Here is a 20639-nt window from a genome sequence, read left to right as displayed (position 1 = left end):
GTATTAACTTAAGTCACTGTCATTGGTTCCCTCTAGTGGATAAAGTCAGACCACACGTTAAGTCGCTTAAACATTTGCAGCCCTGGGCCTCCTGTTAGTTTACTGACCTTGGAAAAAGCAGTTGAAAAAACAATCTCAACTCAAGGTCCACAGCTTTGTTCTGCAGATCTCCACCACATCACACCATCTTTATCAGCAGGCTGAGTTTGTTCAGTTGTCTGAAGAAATGTCTCATTCATGTAAGACTGTAGCAGTAAAGTCAGTGGGCGCACTGGAGTGAGCAGGTCTGCCTTTATTGGTAATGAATTCAGCTTTCATTTGGAATCAGCAGAGGACAAAACAATCTGAAAAGGTCAGTCCGCTGATACAGACTGAGATGGTTGAAAGCTCCAGAACAAGTGAGCGCGTGAACCTTGAAATGAGATTGTCAGGTCAAGATTTCAATCTGCTTTTCGTTTTTTGGGAAGGGTAATTATCACAGAGGAAAAAATACACACATCCAAAACACTCCCCCTAAAAAGGGAAAACATCTTCAACAGCTGCCACACCAAACAGGAAATATCACGTCAAAGAGCAGAATCCACACGCTGCTCTCTGATGTTTTTTTTTACGTTTCCTGTTTAACGTTTCGACCAATCGGATCTTCTTCAGGCACAAACAGCAACAACAGTCACATTATATATGTACACACACAGTGTATGTGTGTATATACACGGACATGAAGCCAATGGCTTTTCAGGTCAGTCAGTCTGAGGCAGAAGAGACGAGCAATCATCCATTCTATTGATGATCCAACTGACAAAGCAGAGAGATAAAAACTATGATTCACAATCATGCTTTATTCTTGTTGATTTCTTATAAAAGAATCAAATAAAAGGCTCTTCAAGATCTCACACACTGCTCAGTCTTTCAGTCTTGCTGTATCCCATGTTCTTTAACTAAACTATACTTTTCTTTACACCTTAAGTCTCTTCTTCTTAAATATCTTTTATTAGTTTGTGACTTCAAACCAAAACATCATTGATTGTCAACACAAAATCTGTCTTAGCACCAGTACAATAAAACTGTACTTTAGCTTGTTTGAAATACTGTTTTTTGAACGAGGGAGGAGAATCTCAGAATAAAGGGATCCTAATAAGTACATTTCAAAATGAAGCACCAACCATACAAAGCATTTTTTTCATAGATAGGCTCGTCAGATACACAAGAGGTCAAATATATTAATGACTATTAAATTAAGCACAACAAACAGTGTAAATAAAACACTGCAACACAAAGCACTCTGGGATCTGGAAACACCATATTGGGACGTTGGGTGGGAAGGGGGGAGAGGGGGGACAGTCGTGGCTGCAGTTAAGAGGGCGTCTCAGCTCCTGGGACACAGGAGCAGGCTCTGGACTCCAGAGACGGTCCGACTTTTCCTCTGAGCGAGATCCACAGGATTCTGTATCAGTCAGGAGTGCAACCTGGGGAGCGGAGAACACTACTATCTGTCCAGTTCTGTAAACAAACTCTCATTCTCGAGGTCCACAAAGACATTATTTCACACTGCGAGCAGGGACTTGGACCGCTCGCCGCTGCCCGGGCTTACTCTGTGAAATGCGGAGGAGGAATAAACATCGTGAGCTATTCGGTCCGTCCGGCGACGATCTCTCGAGGGCGATAAAGTGAAAAATGAAACTCAGGAGGAAGAGGAGATGAGGCTCTGATGTGAGCGGGAGATTATGTTGGTGTATTATGTGCCGTGGTCTCTCCTCTGCAGGTCTCCAGGTCTCCCAGGTTGACAGAGAAACCATCTGGGCCAGTGGCCTCCCTGACTTAAGCGTCTTAGCTTTACGCAAGAGTTCACCAAGATAAAAGCCTTGGATTATCTCCTGTCGAAAAATATCGCTTTCCCTCAGGAACAAACTCAAACAAACAGTCCTGAATATAATCCGTCCTATGCCGCAACAATACATTTATATAACCAAATGTGTTAACCCTGATGGCAAGATATACATATACACTACCATGTACATACATAATCGATTTAAAAAAGGTTTGCTCAATAGTTCTCGTGTATTCAAATATACCTATAGATAGGAACCTGAAAGCTGCTTTCCAGCACCGACCACTCGCATGTGCAGGTCCTTGTGATCACTTAATCACCTTGTGTCTGAGGTCAAAGGTTAGAGGTGGAGTGTCAAGTCTGTACTGTAGCTGGAGTCAAAACCCTCGTTACAATGGACGGAGAGGTTTCCTTCGAGCTGCTGGGCCGACGCGCTCGGAACAGTTTGCACGGTGGAGGTGTGCAGCGAAAGAGAGGCTATCGGCTGCGAGCTTTCCCTGTGTTTGTCAGCGTCTCCTCCTCCTCCTCCTCGTCCTCGTCCTCCTCCTCCTCGTCCTCCTGTAGGATGTGAATGGAGGACCCCAGTAGTCTCTGGAGCTCTGGCACACATCGCACCAGATCCACAAGTCCCTCCTCCTCTTCTTCCTCCTCCTCCTTGTTTTTGCCTCTGTAGGGTGAAGCCAAAGCGGAGCTCACCTGGCTGACCGATACCTGCCTCCAGAACTCAGCGCTCGACAAGCTCACCACCTCCAAGTGCGGATAGCGCGCCCGGAAGATCCGCGCCGACATCTTCAGGCGCTTCAGGACGTCAGTCAGGAGGAACCAGTTGCAAAAACTGCAAAAGAGGAAGAAGTCTGATATTAACTATTAGTTAAAAAATTAAGATTTGCAGTATCCTCAAATCAGCACATTAATCCTTCTTTAACTTTTGCTGTCAGTGATGATTCTTTGGAGAATTGAGTTGAAGTCTATGCATTTCTATTAAGGATTACAATAAAAATTATCTTTGTTTTTGTTTGCAGTTAAGTAACTTTAAAGTTTGTTGCAAAACTTTTAACGCCATCTCACTGAGATCAGGATCTCGTTTGCAAAGGAAACTGCACCCAGTTGCCAGTTTATTAGGTCGACCGATCAAAAGCTAAAGCAGTCTAATACAACAGACAATACATTAATAAATAAAACCCTCATGAAGGTTATGATGTTCAGTTTTGTTGGAGGCTGCAGCTTGTGGTGCTGTTGAACTGCGTTGCATTATACTGACGGGTGTTTCTATTATTTTGTCCACCGTATTTACATCAGTGAGGGTGGGCTAAACAGCAGAAACACCTCTCTGTATGAGGCAATAACTGATGAAGGCAGCATTGATGCGCAGCAGTCATTAAAACTACACATTCATGATCTCATCACACAATGTGGGACCAAATATAATTTAAAGGTTTTACACATTTTAGCCCATTAAGAACTTTAAATTACGTCTTTAGATTGATTTTCAGCCTTCCAGACAGCCGCTGCTAATAATATAATACAAAAAGCACCTAGCAGAGGCTTGAAGCTTCCTTCAGACTGGTGATCCAGCTCAGTGAGCTCGTAGTCTGCTAATTTTCTCCAGAACAAGTCATAGTTTTATGATAAAACACTTCAAAAACATTTCTCCCTGCTGCTGAGATCAAACCCTGAAATCAAGCCTGAGAGTTAACAGCTACAAAAGCGGCCCGGAGCGACGGCGTCAGGAAATGAAACGCAGGGCAAACAGGAAGTCAATATGGACACAGAGAAAAGCAAACAGGCTGTCGCTTTTAGTGTTTCTTGCTTTGAAAACATTGGCAGGTGATGTTTAATTCTTGAGTTTCCCCACAAAAACACTCGCCAAGTCCACGCACGCACAGCTGCACGGTAATCATAATTAGGGATGTCCAGAGCCGATTATAGTGATTGGTATCAGGGGCTGATCTGAGCAAATTTTAATGGATTGTATTGGCTAAAATAAAGCCTTCACTGAACTTTAGTGTTTAATCAGCCAAAAAACCTGACTGGGACATCCCTCATCATGATGGCTGCCTCAAAGGAGAGGGAAACAATCTCAATCTGGGTTACAGCTTAACATGTTAAAAAAGAGTAAGGTCCTTTAAGGGGGCACTCCACAGATTTTACACCTCAAGAGCATGAGGAAAGAAAGCCGGCGATGAAATCAGCTGGAGACCTAAACATGTACAACAAAACGTGGACTTTGAAAGCTGTGGCTGGTGTCCAGGCAGGCAGGGTCGCACAAAGACAATATGGGGATTGTAGAATCCATCTTTTTTGGAGCTTGATCCACACTAGGTGCAAAACATCATGATATCTCAGCCTCTGTGCTCACAGGTTCCCCAGCTTTATAAAAGCAGCACACTACATCACTTTAAATCCATCTCAATCTGGATCACACCAGGTGCATGTTAGAAATCATATGCAGGAGTTGCAACACACTGTCTACATCTGTGCTTAAAGTAAATACCAACCAACCTTTCCCATCATCTGTCAGATCCATATCTACTATCATCATCAGTTATTTGACATAAATTCACAAAAAGTGTTCAAAGAAAAGTGAAAATGCATCCAATCTGAGAAGACGCACATTAAATTTAATTCAGTAGTGTTTTGTTTATAGGTGGCAGTGCCGAATCAATGAATTCATTTAAGCAGCCATTACTCAAGCACAGTTCTGCACAATTAATCCTCGTTCAAAAGCTTGATATCATTATTATCAGGTTATGGTGTTCTCTAAAAATCAGCCATTCATGTGAAATCTTTGGATTAAAACTTCTTGTTTAATTAGAGGATTGTGCAGCCTTGGTGGGGGTATTCATTGCTTTCTATTGATTCTTGTGAACAGTGTTCATCTTTGTGGACTCACCCCTGGGTTAATGACACCTGAACATGATAGCAGGGTAAGAGAGGCTCCGAGGAGAACTCGAACAAGAGGCAATCTTTGTCCGAGTCCGGCTCAGTCTTCCCCGTCGCGCTCTCCTCCAGCTCCTGATTCTGCTCGGACAGCAAGAAGTCCCAGCATGGCTCCTGGTCAGTCTCTGTGAAGGGAAGTTCACAGAGGTGAGAAGAAGATGGGCGGACAGACCGAGCTGCCTCAGCGCACAGGGTTCGGACGCCCTCTAGTGGACAGCATTCACAGCAACCATAATACGTATTCGACTGACTGCTGGTGAGCCTGTGATCAGTTAAAGGAGTACAAACTTTAAGATGTCAGTCGCAGCTTGAAGTTAATCACACCCTGCGCAGAGACACATGGCCACAAATCTTGAATCCTTCTTTTTTTCGTTTAAGTGTAAGGTGATGAGACAGTAAGCAGGGCGTAATTCAATGCATCTGACGATATGAAATCTTAGCCACAATGAAACAGATACTTTAAAGCTTCATGTTTTCTGTGATGGGCCAGATAACTTATCCTTATGTCCAGACCCTCTGTGAGAAGGCATCACCAGAAACAACATAAAGGAGAAGGATCAAATCATTCAAACTATGAAATCATTCATATTTTACAGAAACGTGCAACATTAACACGTGACACAAAGACTGGCATCAGGGCTGCTAATATATTTAGAAAAAAGCTGTTTGTGCAGGCCGTATTATGGGTGATTTAAAATGTGCAAACCCACCGGTAGCGAGCGTGATTATCCTCCACGAAAAGATTTATATTTTCAACACAAAAAGAGAATCATTTGCAAGTTGAATGACTTAAACGAGGAACAGCGAGGACATAAAACCGATGACAAGCGTAAAATACACGCAGCTAGATGGGAAAAAACCTAGATTAGCAGAGTGGAGATAAACTGATGTGATAAATTAAAAAAATAGACATAATTGAATGCAAATTGTGGAAATTTGTTTTGCTTTTCTTCATTACTACGAAAGCATTAAATTTTAATTAGTCAAATCATTCTAGGTGTAGCTTTAGGATGAGAGCAGTTGGAGGAGGACAATATATTTTAAAATGTAATAAAGAAGAATATATGTATCCTCGGTGGGGGGCGAATAAAAGTTTCTTCAGTCATTTTTTTTGTCTCTCTTATCCAGAGAGCTGCAGTCCACTTTCTCTTTAGTCCTTCCATGCAACTCTAATCCTGTTCTCCCTCCACTGGATAACTGGCTCCCCGTGGCTGTTTACAACACAACGCTGACGCCGGTACACAAGGCGAACACATCCCTCCACGTCCTGACGGCCGAGCCTGAGCTCAGCCGACAAACTAGAATAATCTCCCTGCAGTAACCTGGTCACTGCTCCAACAAGCCCCAACTCATCTTCCTCGGAGGAGGAATGGGCGTTCCAGACACTTTTTCCACCACCAAGTTTAGGTGGAATGGAAGACTTGCGCGATCAATGGACTGACATAAAGACAGATCGGGCTACAATTCGAAGGCTTCTTACCAAACAGGGAGCTGCTGTAGAAATCCCAGGGCAGACTGGGATCCTGGTCCTTGCGGCCCTCCAGGTCTGTGAAATATTCTGTGAAAAAAACAGAGTCTTGTGTTATATTTAGAATTGAGTTTGCATGTCACGACTTCTTGATGTGCAAATCTCTGAAAATGTGAAGACAGGGCTTGACTTTAATGCTTGTCCCCTCGTCAGGACCGAGCAAAAGGTCCGACAGCTTTTGCCGTTGTCTAAACAAAATAATAAACAATGTAAAAATCAGCGCTGGGCATCAGAAGCTTTACTGAAGCAGCAGTTTGTCTTTGTCAAACACCGTTTTGCGGCTGTCTGTGGCTTCCAATGCAAAAAGAAAACTGGGCATCGGAGCTGTGCGCGTGTGTGGCTGTATTAGCTGCTGAGCCCTCATCTCTCTATTTACCTGAGATGCAATGTGTGAGACGAATACACTCCAGTAAACACTGATACTGCAGCCAAGTTGACAGTAAAAGAAACACCAGTGGCAGTGAAGCGTTGGCTGTTTCCTCGCTCTCCACAACCTGGCCGAAAACTGGTCAACACCGTTAACAGTGCTGTGAAAATAAACTACAAAGCTATGAACAAGTTGCAGGAGGATTTCCCTCTGCTGCACAGTGACGAGCAAGAGAGCTTGACCGCGGGGAAGGAAATTTAAAGCATTTTCCTGAACCAATCATGGTCCTTTCTAATGATAAATACCTGAGAAATCATTAGAAGCTTTCGCAACACACAGCACGTGTTGTGCCTCAATGAAAGCTTTATTTAAACTCCCATGACGAAAACCAAGAACCTGCAGCTTTCTGCAAATAAAAGCAGATCAGGGGAAAACTGCAGGGGAGAAATGGTTAAAGGAGGAGAATCCACGGTGATCTGATTGGATGAAGACCTGCAGTAATTTCGCATCTGAACCTCCAAACACGTCGTCAGGGTTAGCTTTCACTGTGCTGCTCTTGTCCTATAAGAAAACCCCTTGAAGGTGTCTCAGGTGTGTGGAACTCGAGTCCAGCAGCTAAAACTTTCCTTTAACTTTCGGACAACCAAATTCAGCAGTAAGACAGATAGACAATCTGAGTCACAGGTCTGAAATCAAGCACCTCGAACAGTTAATGCCATGTGGATGTCAGACTTTTCAGTTTATCTCTCACAGTATGCTGCATGCAGCCTGTACTATTAATTGCTCACTGTGCCAAATGTGATGTAGTGGGAGTGGGCACAGAGCGTATTAATGTGTCGACACACTGCTTGAGTGACTGTAACGTTGGCAATACAAGTTTTATTATTTATTTCCATGTCTCATTTCAATTAGCTTTATTATAGCTTTTCTGCTGTGTTGTTTATTGTGTCTGAAGTGTTTTTTGATGATGTGAGAAATGAATTTCGCCCTGAGTAAAACAGAAATGCGTCTGTTTATCCGAGACTAGGTCCACTGATGGAAAAGGAGGATGATAAAAAAGGCCAACTACCTGTGAGGAAGGTCTTCATGCTCGGACTGTGAGCCAGTTTGACCGGCGTGTGTCCGGAGTAGGTGGCCAGAGTCGGGTCTGCACCGTGGTTCAGAAGCAGCCAGACTATTGGGAGGTTATCGCTCGCTACCGCATCATGAAGGGGCCTAAAGACAGAACCAACAAAACACAAACACCTTTAAGGGATTGTACAACTTTAGACCACATCTGAATTTGCTTACAAACATGCTGTATACGGTCAGATGGGAGAAACGAAATGGAGTGAGGCCAACGTGAGACTAACTTTCCAATACTTTCCTGTGATTAATTAGAATTTGTGTAACCATTCAACTGGAAAAGTAAACAGGCTCAAAGAGGCAACAGGAGGTATTACCATTTAAAAAAAACAAAAACATCTCACCCAGACAACATTTTGATGTTCTTAACAACAAAATAGAAATCACTCCATTAAAAATCATTTATAACAAACAATATATGACCACATACATCCACTTGACGTCTTAGCCAGCTCTGTTTGCTCAACAAAGACTGTGAGATACGACAGATGGTTAGCAAGTCGACCTTTAAGCGGAGGTTTTTTTTTTTGTTACTAGCGCTGTTTGTGAAAGTCAAGAAATAACCTTCAGATATGTCACAAAGTTTACACCCATGACAGTCCTTACATGAGAAACCAAGCAGAGCCGCGACTCTAAATCATGCACCACGAGGCCTCACCGTGTTCCATCCTGGGCACTACAGTTGACGTCAGCGCCGTGTTTCAGCAGCATCTGGACGATCTGAGTCCAGCCTCGAGAGGACGCCTCGTGGAGAGCTGTGTAACCGGCATTATCGCGCCGATTCACCTCCCTGATGTCCTTTTCGAGACAGTACTGAACAACATCCTGCAGAACAGAGACAGAACAGACAACAAGGCTCAGAGAGGTGCAAGGTTTACCGGAGTTAATTTGTGTTAACAATACAAAATATGGGAATCCTACCTGATAGCCCAAGCGTGCAGCACGCTGCAACAAGGTCTCCCCGGCATTCTTATTGACAATCAGGCGGCGAACCTCTGGGGGAACGGGCCTTTTGGGGGGAGACTCTGAACCGCTGCTTCTTCCCGATGAGCCTTTCTTATTGGATGGAGATGATGGTAAACTTTTCGGGGTGGGTGGGGGGCTGGCTGTTCTTTTTACATCAGCGCCATCATCCTCCAGAGCAAGTGAGGCACCGCGCTTGCCCAAGCTGCTGCGTTTGGTCTTAATCTAAAACACAGATTTATTGATTAGAGCGCTGTGTGAAATGGAATCTCTTGTAATGCATTGCCAAGTTAAGGCAATGGGTTCCACTTATCAAGGACCTGTGCAGTATAAAACCTGCTGCCATCGTAAATGTGACAAACATAGCATTTATCTAGCCACAGGAGGGCACTGTAAGCTAATATATTCATGGCACCGCGTACCTTATCAGGCCTGTATGGTTTGAAATGTACTCCACAAGCGTGAGACTTACCTTCTGATCGTCGTTGTCACTTAAATGCTTGCTTTTGAACTTTCTCTTCCCTGAGGGCTTGTCATTGCACTCTGGAGATACCTCGCTCTCCTGGTAGCGGACCGACCCCGAGCGAGTGAACGAGGGTCTCCGCGGAGGAGGATCCGGACTGGAGGCAGTGGGACTCGGACACCGATCCGCCTGTGGCTCTGCAATGACAAATTGGACTGGAGGTAATGCAGAGCGGCGCTAGAGTTGAAAAATCCACAAACAATCTTAATATTTCAACATCAAACATTTTATCTATGATGAGCTGAAGCCGCTATAGGTCCGCCGAGAACATAGAGCATGATATATTTTAGACGCTGTTTTGTGCCAGCATCAGACAGAGTGGTACTGCCTGAACCAATGGCCCTTGGCTTAGCCGTCTTATCTACTGTAACAGGGTAACTGCTGTCTATGAGACACTTTGCTCTGCTTTGTGCAACCCTGTGCTCAGCTTTGCCATACATCTGTACAGCCTTATGACATGCGTCTTATCCAGACAGCTGATGTGGACATAACACAGGGATATAAGCTGCTAATTGCATATATATGACGTGTTCAAAGTCTTTGCTCAGATGTTGAATATATCTCTATTTTCTGTAGTCCCTTCATGTGTTATCACTGCTTTCACATGATGTACATCCTCATAAAATGTATTTGCCTCCACTTCAGCTTCCTTATGATCACTTCTGAATCATTTATCCTTAATTCATAAACAGATAATTCATATAGACACTCTCACAGATCTGACCTAATCTGACCACCTTCGCCTACCCGCAGAAGCTTCTAAAAACAATATATTTAGGTAAACTATGTAGGGTGAAAACATAAAAACATAAAATTTAATCTTGATGTCTGTAGTCTATCTTACAGTCACCAATTCCTAAAAGCCCAGTCACTGTTTTCAGTACAAATTCATTCATCAGATTCTTTTCTTTTCAGAGAATGAATAATCATTTAGTCTACGAAGCGTCAGAAATAATGACAAATGGCCATCACAAGCCAGCATCGCCAAATGTTTTGTCACTTAGTCTGGTTAGCAGCCAAAAAAAGGATTAATATATAATGGTATTAAAACAGAACAATTCGGGCTCATTTGTGAGGCTGCTACAAACTAATGGTTGGTGGAGTTCAAGGACTAAAACAATTACTTGATTATTAAAAGCTGCAACTAAAAAAGACATTCATTATAATTTAATCTGCTGATCATTTTCACAATTCATTGATGAATGTTTGGTCTATGAAATGTCAGAAAATACTTTTAAATGTCCAAGTTCACATCTTCACAAGCCTTATTTTGTCCACAAGTCAACAACATTCAGGTCACATTGACATGAAGCAGAGAACAGCAACAACTCCTCACACTGAAGAAGCTGGCGATTTTGTTGCAGAACAAATTAATTAAATGATTAATCAATTACAAAATAGTGCTCTGATTGATTTTCTGTCAATTAACTAACTGACTAATTGTTGCACGCCAAAGTTTTGTGTCAATCACCTCTTCAATAAACCTTCCATTCCAGGCCTGGGTGTATAAAAACACTACGAAGCTGCTCCAATCAAATGTTTTTATACCATAACTTAAATTGTCTTCATCGTATCTGTAACTAACCGCTGCCTTTTGATTAAAACTTGGGCTGGAAACAGTTAATTGAAGACGTGACTGATCTCTGGGGACAAACTGCGTACCTGCTGGAATTCCACTGTCCTGTCTCAGGGAGTCAGATTCCTCGAGGTGCTCTCCATCTTCCAGCTTGTCTTTCTCGGTGATGTATTCTCCAGTCTGATACTTTTTGTTACGACACCGCCGGCGTTTCTTATGGCTGGGCGTCTCACTGTCTGCGCTGGCTGTCTTGCCCTTGCCCTGAAACGCTCGCTCTGGCAGGGGGTTTGAGCGGGGCCTCCCTCTCGGACGACGGGCGGGTTGGGCGGGAGGCACAGCGGGCGGCAGGGAGGCCGGGGGAGGAGGCATCGGCGGAGGTGGAGGGGAAGGCGTTGCAAAGCCCCAGAGGTCGAGTCGAGCCTCATCAGCTCGCCGTCGTCCTCTCCTCAGTCTTGGAAAGGAGGACTCAGCCGTGTTGGCCTCTTTCCTTGATACAGCGGAGCTACTGAGAGACGCTGGAGCGTCGTCTCTCTGAGGACCGCTGCCGCTATCTGTAACTGATTAAATCACATTTGATTGTTATACTCACACCAGCTTCTATGCATAGAAGTATGACTGAGACATCCAAAAATGCCATTCAGACAATACGTGTGACATTTTCTGCCTGCTTAATTCACAAAGTGCCACCCTACTGAGGCGAACTGCAGGATATTTGTCTGCAGATCCAAAGCTATGAGAAACCTCATCTGACTGTAAGCGCCATAAAAGGCTACACAGCCGAAAGCATCGCTACATTTGTGATAAATATCAGAAATTCGTCCACACTGTGAGGACTCTGCAGGGTAGTAAAAGACACAGGATTACACAAAACAAAGACTGTACCTGGTTTGTTCCGGGTTGGTTGCTCAGCCTTGCTGGGACTGATCTTGTCCCTTGGAAGCGGCTCTTTACTCGGCGGAGAAACTTTTCCCGCTGAGAGACTCTGCTCCAGCACAGGTGCACATTGCTTCTTCTGCTGAAATACACAGGGGACGGAGTGAGGACGCTGTATCAGATGCTATTGATCGCAAAGCTTTCATGGTGATGGAGACCGTGTAGCAGACTCACAATAAGCCCCTGGAAGTTAAATCATCAGTCTTACTTTAATATTATGAAAGGAAGCTCTGTATGGCCACTTGAACAGTTAAAATCTTAAAAAAGGGTCATTATCACCTTAAAGATATCTCTAAAATTCAGCAAAAGGGAGATAATAAGAAATGAACAATGATATTTTAGACATTAAAAGGATGTATAACCACACACACAGATAATTTACCTTATTTTGGCAAGACACTTTGGGTGGGGTGTGTTCTGCGTCTTTCTTTTTCTTTCCCGTAGCCTTCTTTGATGGGGCTGGTGGTGACTTCTCCTTCGCCGGCTTCTTCAGGCTGGATTTCTTTTGTCTGATGGCGCCAGCTTTCGCTTTGGTTGGCGACTCCTCTTTGGTTCCGTTTGTTTTCTTCTCAAACTTGTCGCCTCCCCCCGCGCACTGGCCGGTGAGAATAGACGCAACCATGCCCTCCAATTTGTCACTGGGAGGGCTGTCTGACGCCCCACTTTCTTTCTTCAGTATCTCCCCCTCCAACACCTGGGCTAGTTTGCTCTCCATCCTGTTCCCGTTTGTTGATGCATTGCTCACGAGGAGATGAGACTGGCCAGCAGGCTTGGAGGAGCCCTGCTTCGCTTGTAGCCCCACGTGTTCTCCCGGACTGGTGCTTAACTCGATGTTATTCTCCAAAGGCTCCGTGGCGCTGGCCCTCTCGTGTCTCTTCATCGCTTGAGTTGAATCCCCTTGAGATGGCACACCAGCCCATTTTTCCACAGACCAGTATGGTGGGTATTCAAAAGCAGGTGTTTGCTTCGGTTGGGTGTCTTGGCTCCCAGTGAGGGGATGCACAACGTCAGCTTTTCTTGATGCAACAGGTGAGGCTTGAGCATTACCCTCCCCAGTCAGTGCCGTTGTTTCGAGAGCTTGCTGCTTTACAATGGACGCGAGGTTGGACAGGGGAGACTTGACTCTCTCCCACTTGTCATCCTCAGGTTTGGACGGGCTGTGATGCGCACTCTGAAATTTAGATCCTTCCATCACTGTGGCGCCCTTTGTCTTTGCAGATCCTTGCGGGATTTTTCTCTGAACAGACAACGTCTGGTGCGGAAGATGAGACGCTGGCTGCCAAGCTGGATTGACAACGGTGGTAGAGTATGGCACAGCTGTTTTGCCAGGTCCAGATTTCTGATGAATCTGAGCATTGGCAGAGCTCGACAGTGCCGTCGTTAGGGCTCCTTTAGAGGGACAGTTCTTAGTTATGGCTGTGCTGGTGTTTTTAACATGCTTGACGCTGTGAGCATGTTGGTTGCCCTTCATCAGACAGGATGGCTTCTTTCCTCCTGAGGCCAGATGTTCTCCTTGGTCAATTATAGATATAAACTCCTGCTTTGCAAAACTCTGAAATTCATCTGCAAATGTCCCTTTTCCATCTTTGCCCCGTAGAGTAGAGGCCAATATGGGGCTAGCCACGCCTACATAAGTTCCAGGGATGTTTTTTATTGGGTCTTGTGAAGATCCCTTACCCCAGGCTGGTTTGGCCTCTGGGACCTGGTGATTCTGAGGCCTATTTATTTGCTTTTGATGGGATCCATTTCTATGGGTGTTGGGTAAGACAGGGTACTGCACAGCTGAGCTATAAGCGGTAGAATGAGTCCTCTTTGAGTTCAGAAAATCTCTCTGATTCAACTCGTTATTATGAGGCTCACTCATTGTAACCGGAGGGTCACTTATGCATTTTGGACGTTTCGATTTAGCAGACAAATCAAGAGGTACATCTCTTGATTCGGCTGAGCAAGCCGTGTGGTCCTCTGAAGCAGAGGGAGGTGTCGTTTTAAGCGACCCCATGGCTGTCTTGTCTATGCTGTTGCCTTTCTCCACATGGTTCAGCAGTCTGCTCTGAGAGGTGATGCTGGCCAGTGCAGAGCCACAGCAAATGGCAGCAGTGGGAGACAGCGTATAGCAGGTGGGCGCAGCAGAAGTTAATGACGGGTGCTGCAATGGTAGGGCAATAGCTGGTGAGGCTACCACGGAGGCTAAAGATTTATGCTCTCCCACAGATTTGGCATTCTTATTAGATGAATGGTTCGATTTAAGTTTCGACGTCAGCGTGCCGGCTTTTTTCTCTGCAGCTGGAGTCCGGCCCACGGAGAACGGATAGGGGTAGGTCCGCATGAGAGGTGTCCCTCCGACACCTGAGCTTTGAGGCTGAATGTCTTTCTGAAACTGACTGGATGTGGCTTCTCTCAACGCTGCAATCTGACCCAATGCTGGTGGGATAGTGATTTTACAAAGTGGAGAGGAAAAATTAGTGGAAGGAAGGAAGGCAACAGGCTGGACTGGTTTAAACATGGCGGAGCACTGAAACCCAGGTGGGACACTTTGCACAGATTGCGTTTGCGGGTGTGATTTCTTACTGCTTGTCACATTGCTGTGACAGGGCTTGAGTGAGTCGTCCCGACTGACTTTTACACCGCTTGACCACTGAGGAGAGGGGAAGACCCCAGCACTGTCAGCCTTGGGTTTAGGGGCCTCAGCCCTTTTGTCTGCTCTCTTCTCTGAGCCGGTGAGGCCTGAGCCGGACATTGGTGCATTGTTGAGCTGTTGAGGTGGAGAAAGCTCAGGGCTGTGGTTGTAATTGCTAGCGTCCAGGCAGGCTTTCGCTGTCTTACAGTCTGTTGTTGGAGTGGTCTTGTTTTGCTGACTGAGGGTAACATCTCCTCTAAACTCAGGGGGTAGCGTCTGGGGGGGATTTCCCACCATACTAGCAGACGCTTTATTTGGAGCACTGATCTCTCTGCTCACCGTGCCTCCATCCCCTACATTCATTAGTGTAGGATCCACCTGAGTAATAAGATAAGTTCATGAGACCAGTGTTAATTAGATGCGAAGAAAGATGCACTAATCTAGTAATCTAACTGCAATGAAAAAAACAAACAAAAACAATTACCTGCATAGGTGTTTCTTTATCACAACATGCCTCTGGGGTAGCTGAGTCAGTCAGGTGAGGGCTTTCCTTGAAATACAGCGATATGCTGCAGGATACACAAGAAAAAGAGCACTTAATATGATTGCTGTCAGTGCTGTTCATACCTTGATTTTATCCTTTGTGAAGAAATAAAACCTATTCTATGCAACAGCGAATGATTCAGAGTAACCAACATTGGGAAATTGAAAACTTCCTTTCTTTGAGACAGACTTGGAGGCCAGATATGTTACAATTTCCTCAGAGCAGGGAGACAATTTCAGGTAGCAGACTTAAAGAACGTTGTTGCTTTGTTCTTCCCTTTGGTTTCATTTGTGTGCAAGAGGAGATTACGAACAATTTATCAGCGCTGATCGATCCACAGAGTAAATTATCTTTAATAAAACTGGGATATTCAGTGAGGGAAATGAGACCTAATGCATCAGTTGCAACATGGACGGATTATGAGCCAACGGCCCCCAGCAGAGACACACAAAAGGCCACCACTCTTACAAACCAGATCACCCCCGTCACATTGTTTGCAGCCATTTCGCTTGTGTTTACTTTGCAGGTTAACTCTAAAGTTCTGCTGCTGGTTGAAACAACTTTGTTCACACAGGAGCTGAGGAGAGGCTGTCTGAATCCCCTTCAAACCTTCACGCCACATCGGACACACGCTGACTCTCCTCTCTGCCGATAATCATAGAATATACTAACGCATGCAATATGAGATATTATAGGAAAACGTTAAAAAACAAATCAGTGAGCAGCTTCTCTTTTATCAAGCAGGGATATTCTGCTGTCAAACATATTTAATGTGCTTACTATTTTTAACATGGTGCATTGAAGCCCAAGTCTGCACTGAAAATGAACAAAAAAAAAGCAAAAACACCAGATGAGATGTTTTGCCTGAGCCCTATGGCTGTCCGACAGCAAACGCTTATACATAACTCACAAAAACAGTTAGTCTTGCTTACGCCCTGTGACCCCTCGGGCCCCTGGGCCTGCGCCTGGTAGGCCCGTTCAGTAATCCATCCATGAGGCAATCAGCTGTGACTGCTCAAATGATCTTTTATTAGTGAGCTGCAGCCTCGGTGAGCCGGTCGAGCCAAGCGCACCGGCGAAAAGTGCACGACTGGAAGTGAGTGAAAGTTTTGCTACTGGCTATCACTGATAGCTGATAAAGCAGCAGTTAAATGCAGTTTTAACGTAAGGGTCAGGCAGTGTTAAGTGCTCATCAGTCTTATCTAAAATTGGATATAAAACTCCACCCATAGCTTCCCTATAGACACTCATTTCCACAAGAGAACACCGTCCATCACTAAACAATGCCAACCATACACATAATTATGAACACTTATACACAAACAGTCAATCTATGTGGATGCAGTCTGAAAACAACCATTTCAAATACTCATACACACACGCCACAACTGCTACGTACAGCAGGTAGAGGTGAGCGCAGGCGAGCGCATCTGCAAGTAAATGAGACGACTACAAAAAAGGGACGAGGCAAAAAAAAAAAAGGCTTTGGGGAAACGGAAAAATGTTTCACCCGGGAGTCAGTGAAACATAACGACTATGATGCACATAATGACTGACACGCCAATCTCTGCTGGGATCTGCAAACACGGACTGAAAGGGATCCAGCGATGCAGATACCGCTTAGTGCAAGGAGGGTCCGCATTCATCACCGAACAACAGTTGCTTACAGCTAGTTTGTCTTTGTGCCGCGATCGTACGCGGTCTGCTCCGCCACAACATTTGAATCCATCCGCTCTGATGTAGGCCAATAAATGTATGCAGCAGTCCGCAAACACGCCGAGGGCAACAGCGCTGAGACAAAACAAAGTCCAGCCTGACGTTACCTTTGAGAGAGGGGAGGGGGGGTAGCCTCGAAGACACCACATTATTCTGCCAAAGCCTACTTTCACCCGCCGGTTCACTGTCCGGCACAAAAGCCCACACGTCCCAATGTCATATCCGAAAAGTGCACAATGAAGACCGCATGCAGGCTGTGGCATGGGGGGGCACTCTGCAAACAATGTGCTTTTGCTCTGTCATAAATATAAAATAAACTCTGTTGAGCTTCTCTCTCTCTCTCTCTCTCTCTCTCTCTCTCTCTCTCTCTCTCTCTCTCTCTGGCTGGAGATGGCGAGCAGTCACCATAATGAGGAGAAAGGCTGTCGGCTCTCAGGTGATCGCCCCATCCACAGACGAGCACGAGCTCAGCCGTCCTGCTACACCGAGCTGTGTGCGGATGAAGGGCGAATGTTTGGGTGTATTACAGCAAGTGACAGGAGATACCCCCGCGCCCCAGCCCCAGCCCCAGCCCCCAGCGAGCGGCTGCGTCGTAGGGGCACAATGTGTCACATCTCCGCCTGATAGGGTAAGTCAACATCAATGCGAAGCCACACGGGAAACACAAAGGAGGACAAAACTCCATCAACAGCAGACAAAGTAACAGTTTGTTTTTTTCTAAACAGCCAATTTCACCCGGTGATAAGACGAACTGGCCGCATTGAGTTACTCACAAATATAAAGAAAGTAGCCAGCTGGACAGCTGACACAGAGCTGCGTGACACAACTTATGACCCAGGCTTGTGCTGCCGGAGTGACCGCAAAAAGGGGGCAAACCATATATTTGAGTCCACTGACCACCACCTCCAGCTCGGGTAGGTTTACCGGCTCCCTGCGCAGCGGAGACTCCACCGCGCTGCTCCCGGTGGCTTCCACGCTGAGGCGGGCTCCTGCTCTGTATCCCCGGCCGACCTGAAGTGCCCCAGCCTCCGGTATCGGCCCTTCGGCGGACTGGACTGAACCACTCCGGCGTTGAAAGGCGTTCGCAGAGCCCCCGCCGACCCACCGAGCCTCTCCTCCCCGTCCCCCCACCTCCCCCTCTCCTGTTTAAGACTCTCTCTTGTCTCTCTCTGACATATTCAATAATTCCCCGGCTAATGAGCAGGCGAGATAAAAGATGTCTGATGACACAAACAGTTACGAACCCGCTCGTCCAGATGGCATGAGACCGACGAACAGGCACGACTCGGATACGGCCGCGTCCAGCCTTTCGCCTCCGCCGTCCGCGGCTGCTCACTAATCTCGACGGTTTTCGCTTCTAAAAGTCCGGGGGGGGTGGGGGTGGGGGGGCGGGAGGGAGATGGGGAGGGAGGGGGAGGGAGGGGGGGGTCGTCAAGACAGTCCGTTTCGTATCGCCAGTCTCCAGTCTGGTGGGAGAGAGAGAGAGAGAGGGAGAGCGAGGGGCAGAGGGGTGCTCGGTGACAGCATGGGAGATGTAGTGCTCGGCTATCCACGCCCAGGATTAGACGCTGGAGAGGCTGGGAGGGGTGAGGACTGCAGGTACCGGCATGCAACGCGGACTCCAGCCGCTCAAGGGGAATGGGGGGGATCGCGACCAAAGAGTGTAACGGTGCGCTAAACTGAAAAGGCTTATCGGGGTAACGAAGTAATAAACTGTTTTTTTTTTTTTTCTTTTAACCAAAGCAGATTCGGAATATCACTCAGCGGGTGTTTGCGTTTCACTGACAGTCAGGTCAATTAACAGAGTCAGGGCAGTGGGTGATGGCTGCTGAACGGAATTGCCAAGATGTATTAAAAAAAAGAGTGGGAGAGGTTTGGGTCTGTTGCAGGGGAATTAAGACGGGAAGCAAGACTCTGGGAGCTGGAGGCACTCCAGTTGCATGCTGTAGGCTGCAGGCTGATGTAGCTTAGAGAAGACTGGGGGGTGGAGGGGGACACACCACAGCCCGTTCCTCCTAATTCTGATCCTGTGTAGGATTTCAAAACCCAGGACCATGTGATGTCCCTCCATAAGTTTTGATGTATTTGTGTTGATGCCATTGACTTCACTGGTGCCTCACGATGTTGGGCTTCAGTTCAATAGAAAAAAGCTTTGGAAACACAAAACATTTGCTCCAAGGTGACAGAAGGCTGTTGTTCTAAACACTTATCTTGCACTGGCTTACATGACGCGAGCTGCATGACCATTTCCACATTCCTCTGCAAACCAAAAGTCATATGAGGATTTTGTGGAGCCAATATTATCTGTGTCATCTGCAAAGTCCCCTCAGATTCTTACAGTCCTTCACCGAAAAGATTAAAACACACATTTAATCCAAAATAACTAAAAGGACAACTTGGGCACCGATGTGACAACTTTACCCCTTTCGGTCAATGCCAAACATTAAAACTGTCATGTTCCTTGGTTTGCCCAGGCCAAGGTTTAGTGGGTGTGAAGACATGCTGGCATACTGTCTGCAAGGCCACTGATAATCACTGATTATCAATAAGAGCAAAAAGAGTGCCACTCACTCGGCAGCACATGTTCAGTTCGCTGCCATCCACGTCTTGCAGCGCAGAGTGTCAAAATCACATTTCCTGTCACCAGGTCAGATCAGGTTTTTACTGGATTCATACACAGCAGAGAGGCGGGCTTGACCTGAGTGCCAAGCAAAACTACAATCCAGACAAAGCTTAGATTTCTTATTTTAATTTCAGTCTTTACTTCTCAGTTCAGACTTTACAGCAAATGAAGACAATAGCTTTTCATCCATATTGAAAACATCCACACATGCTTCACACAGCAACAATGTGTGAGTGCAACCCGGCGGAGGACAGACAGGTTATTCTATAAAAATGAGCCAATATGGAGATGAAACAGCTCAAATATGAAGGAGCCTCTCGTGGAGGTAATATCATATTTACATCATTTGTAATAGAATAAAATCCACTTTTTCTTACAGCTGTGTCAATATTTTCCCTTAGAGCGTGCACACAGCGAAACATGAGGTCAGGCTTTCCTTAATTTAAGCCTGACTGAGTGCTGGAAAGCACAAAGGAGCTGAGAGGAACACACGAGGACCAACAACTCATCCCTGCAGTGATGACATGACTGACAACACATCTGTTACTCCCAGTCACACACAGTCGAACAGATAAAAGTTTGGAGCATGAAATCAGTCTGTTCAGTCTGCAGAGGATTTGCACTTAAGTCTGTTTCTCCCCCAAAGATAAACACCCACAGGATATTTAGCTCTCCTATTCCATAATCACATTTTGGCACGGGAGTTAAGCAGCACAGGTTACTCTGCTGTAATTAGGCCACTTGTCTTACCTGAATCCTGAAAGCAGTGCAGGCCTGCTGTTTACAAGGGTATCCGCTCCTTTAGGCCAACAAATTTCCTACTTTTCTCAACACTTGTGCTGGTGAGGAAATGACCGTGCACACGCAGCGAGGCTGACATCGTCGTGTGACTCGAAGAGTTTGTTTACTACCATGCACGATCCGTGCCGTCCCTGACCACTAAAGGCGGTGCAGGGCAAACGATCCCGTCCGTCCGCCGAGAGCACAGCGAGCTCAAACTATTTCGCTGCCTTCCTATCGCGGAGCGGATCGCCGTGTGAGAGCTTCTAACATGCCCTTCGCCATTCGCTCAGTAATGGCTGCGCGCAAGCAGCCAAATCGTTGACAGATGGCCAAACGTGAAATTGGGAAACCAGAAACGCCGATCAGGTTTTGCAAAAAGAGGAGCGCCGTAGAGAAACGCGTCGGCATAAAGCAGGAGTGTCACAAAGTCGGCAGCTGACACATCGCATTGTGTCTGAGCCGGGGTAACCCGGAGACCTCAACGACCGCGCAAGAGCTATCCCGGTAGTGACCGGCTGCTCGGGGCTTCACCAATTATAGACGAGTTTGGTTCACAGGCTCCACATCGGATGT

At 46.0% G+C, this 20639-nt stretch overlaps 1 protein-coding gene across 4 annotated transcripts in view; it reads right to left on the bottom strand.

Annotated features, from left to right (window-relative positions):
• Window positions 1-819: 819 nt before the first annotated feature.
• bcorl1 (BCL6 corepressor-like 1) overlaps window positions 820-20639 on the bottom strand; it is a 29930-nt gene continuing 10110 nt past the window's right edge. For 2 of the 4 annotated variants that reach the window (XM_070962842.1, XM_070962840.1), the window contains exons 2-12: window positions 14885-14969; window positions 12166-14778; window positions 11733-11865; window positions 10937-11407; window positions 9224-9411; window positions 8710-8976; window positions 8447-8613; window positions 7733-7878; window positions 6249-6326; window positions 4722-4893; window positions 820-2663 (exon numbers count right to left, since the gene is read on the bottom strand). In XM_070962842.1, the coding sequence (XP_070818943.1) occupies window positions 2306-2663; window positions 4722-4893; window positions 6249-6326; window positions 7733-7878; window positions 8447-8613; window positions 8710-8976; window positions 9224-9411; window positions 10937-11407; window positions 11733-11865; window positions 12166-14778; window positions 14885-14890 (4599 nt within the window). In that variant the 5' untranslated portion in view covers window positions 14891-14969 and the 3' untranslated portion in view covers window positions 820-2305. Of the gene's footprint in view, window positions 2664-4721; window positions 4894-6248; window positions 6327-7732; window positions 7879-8446; window positions 8614-8709; window positions 8977-9223; window positions 9412-10936; window positions 11408-11732; window positions 11866-12165; window positions 14779-14884; window positions 14970-17904; window positions 18132-20639 lie in introns of those variants that run through there. The other 2 variants (XM_070962841.1, XM_070962843.1) reach the window with 2 other exon arrangements.

The sequence above is a fragment of the Chaetodon trifascialis genome, chromosome 5 (assembly GCF_039877785.1).
Source record: "Chaetodon trifascialis isolate fChaTrf1 chromosome 5, fChaTrf1.hap1, whole genome shotgun sequence".
NCBI lineage: Eukaryota > Metazoa > Chordata > Actinopteri > Chaetodontiformes > Chaetodontidae > Chaetodon > Chaetodon trifascialis.
The sequence above is the reverse complement of the archived record's forward strand: the minus strand, read 5'-3'. Positions and strand labels throughout refer to the sequence as shown.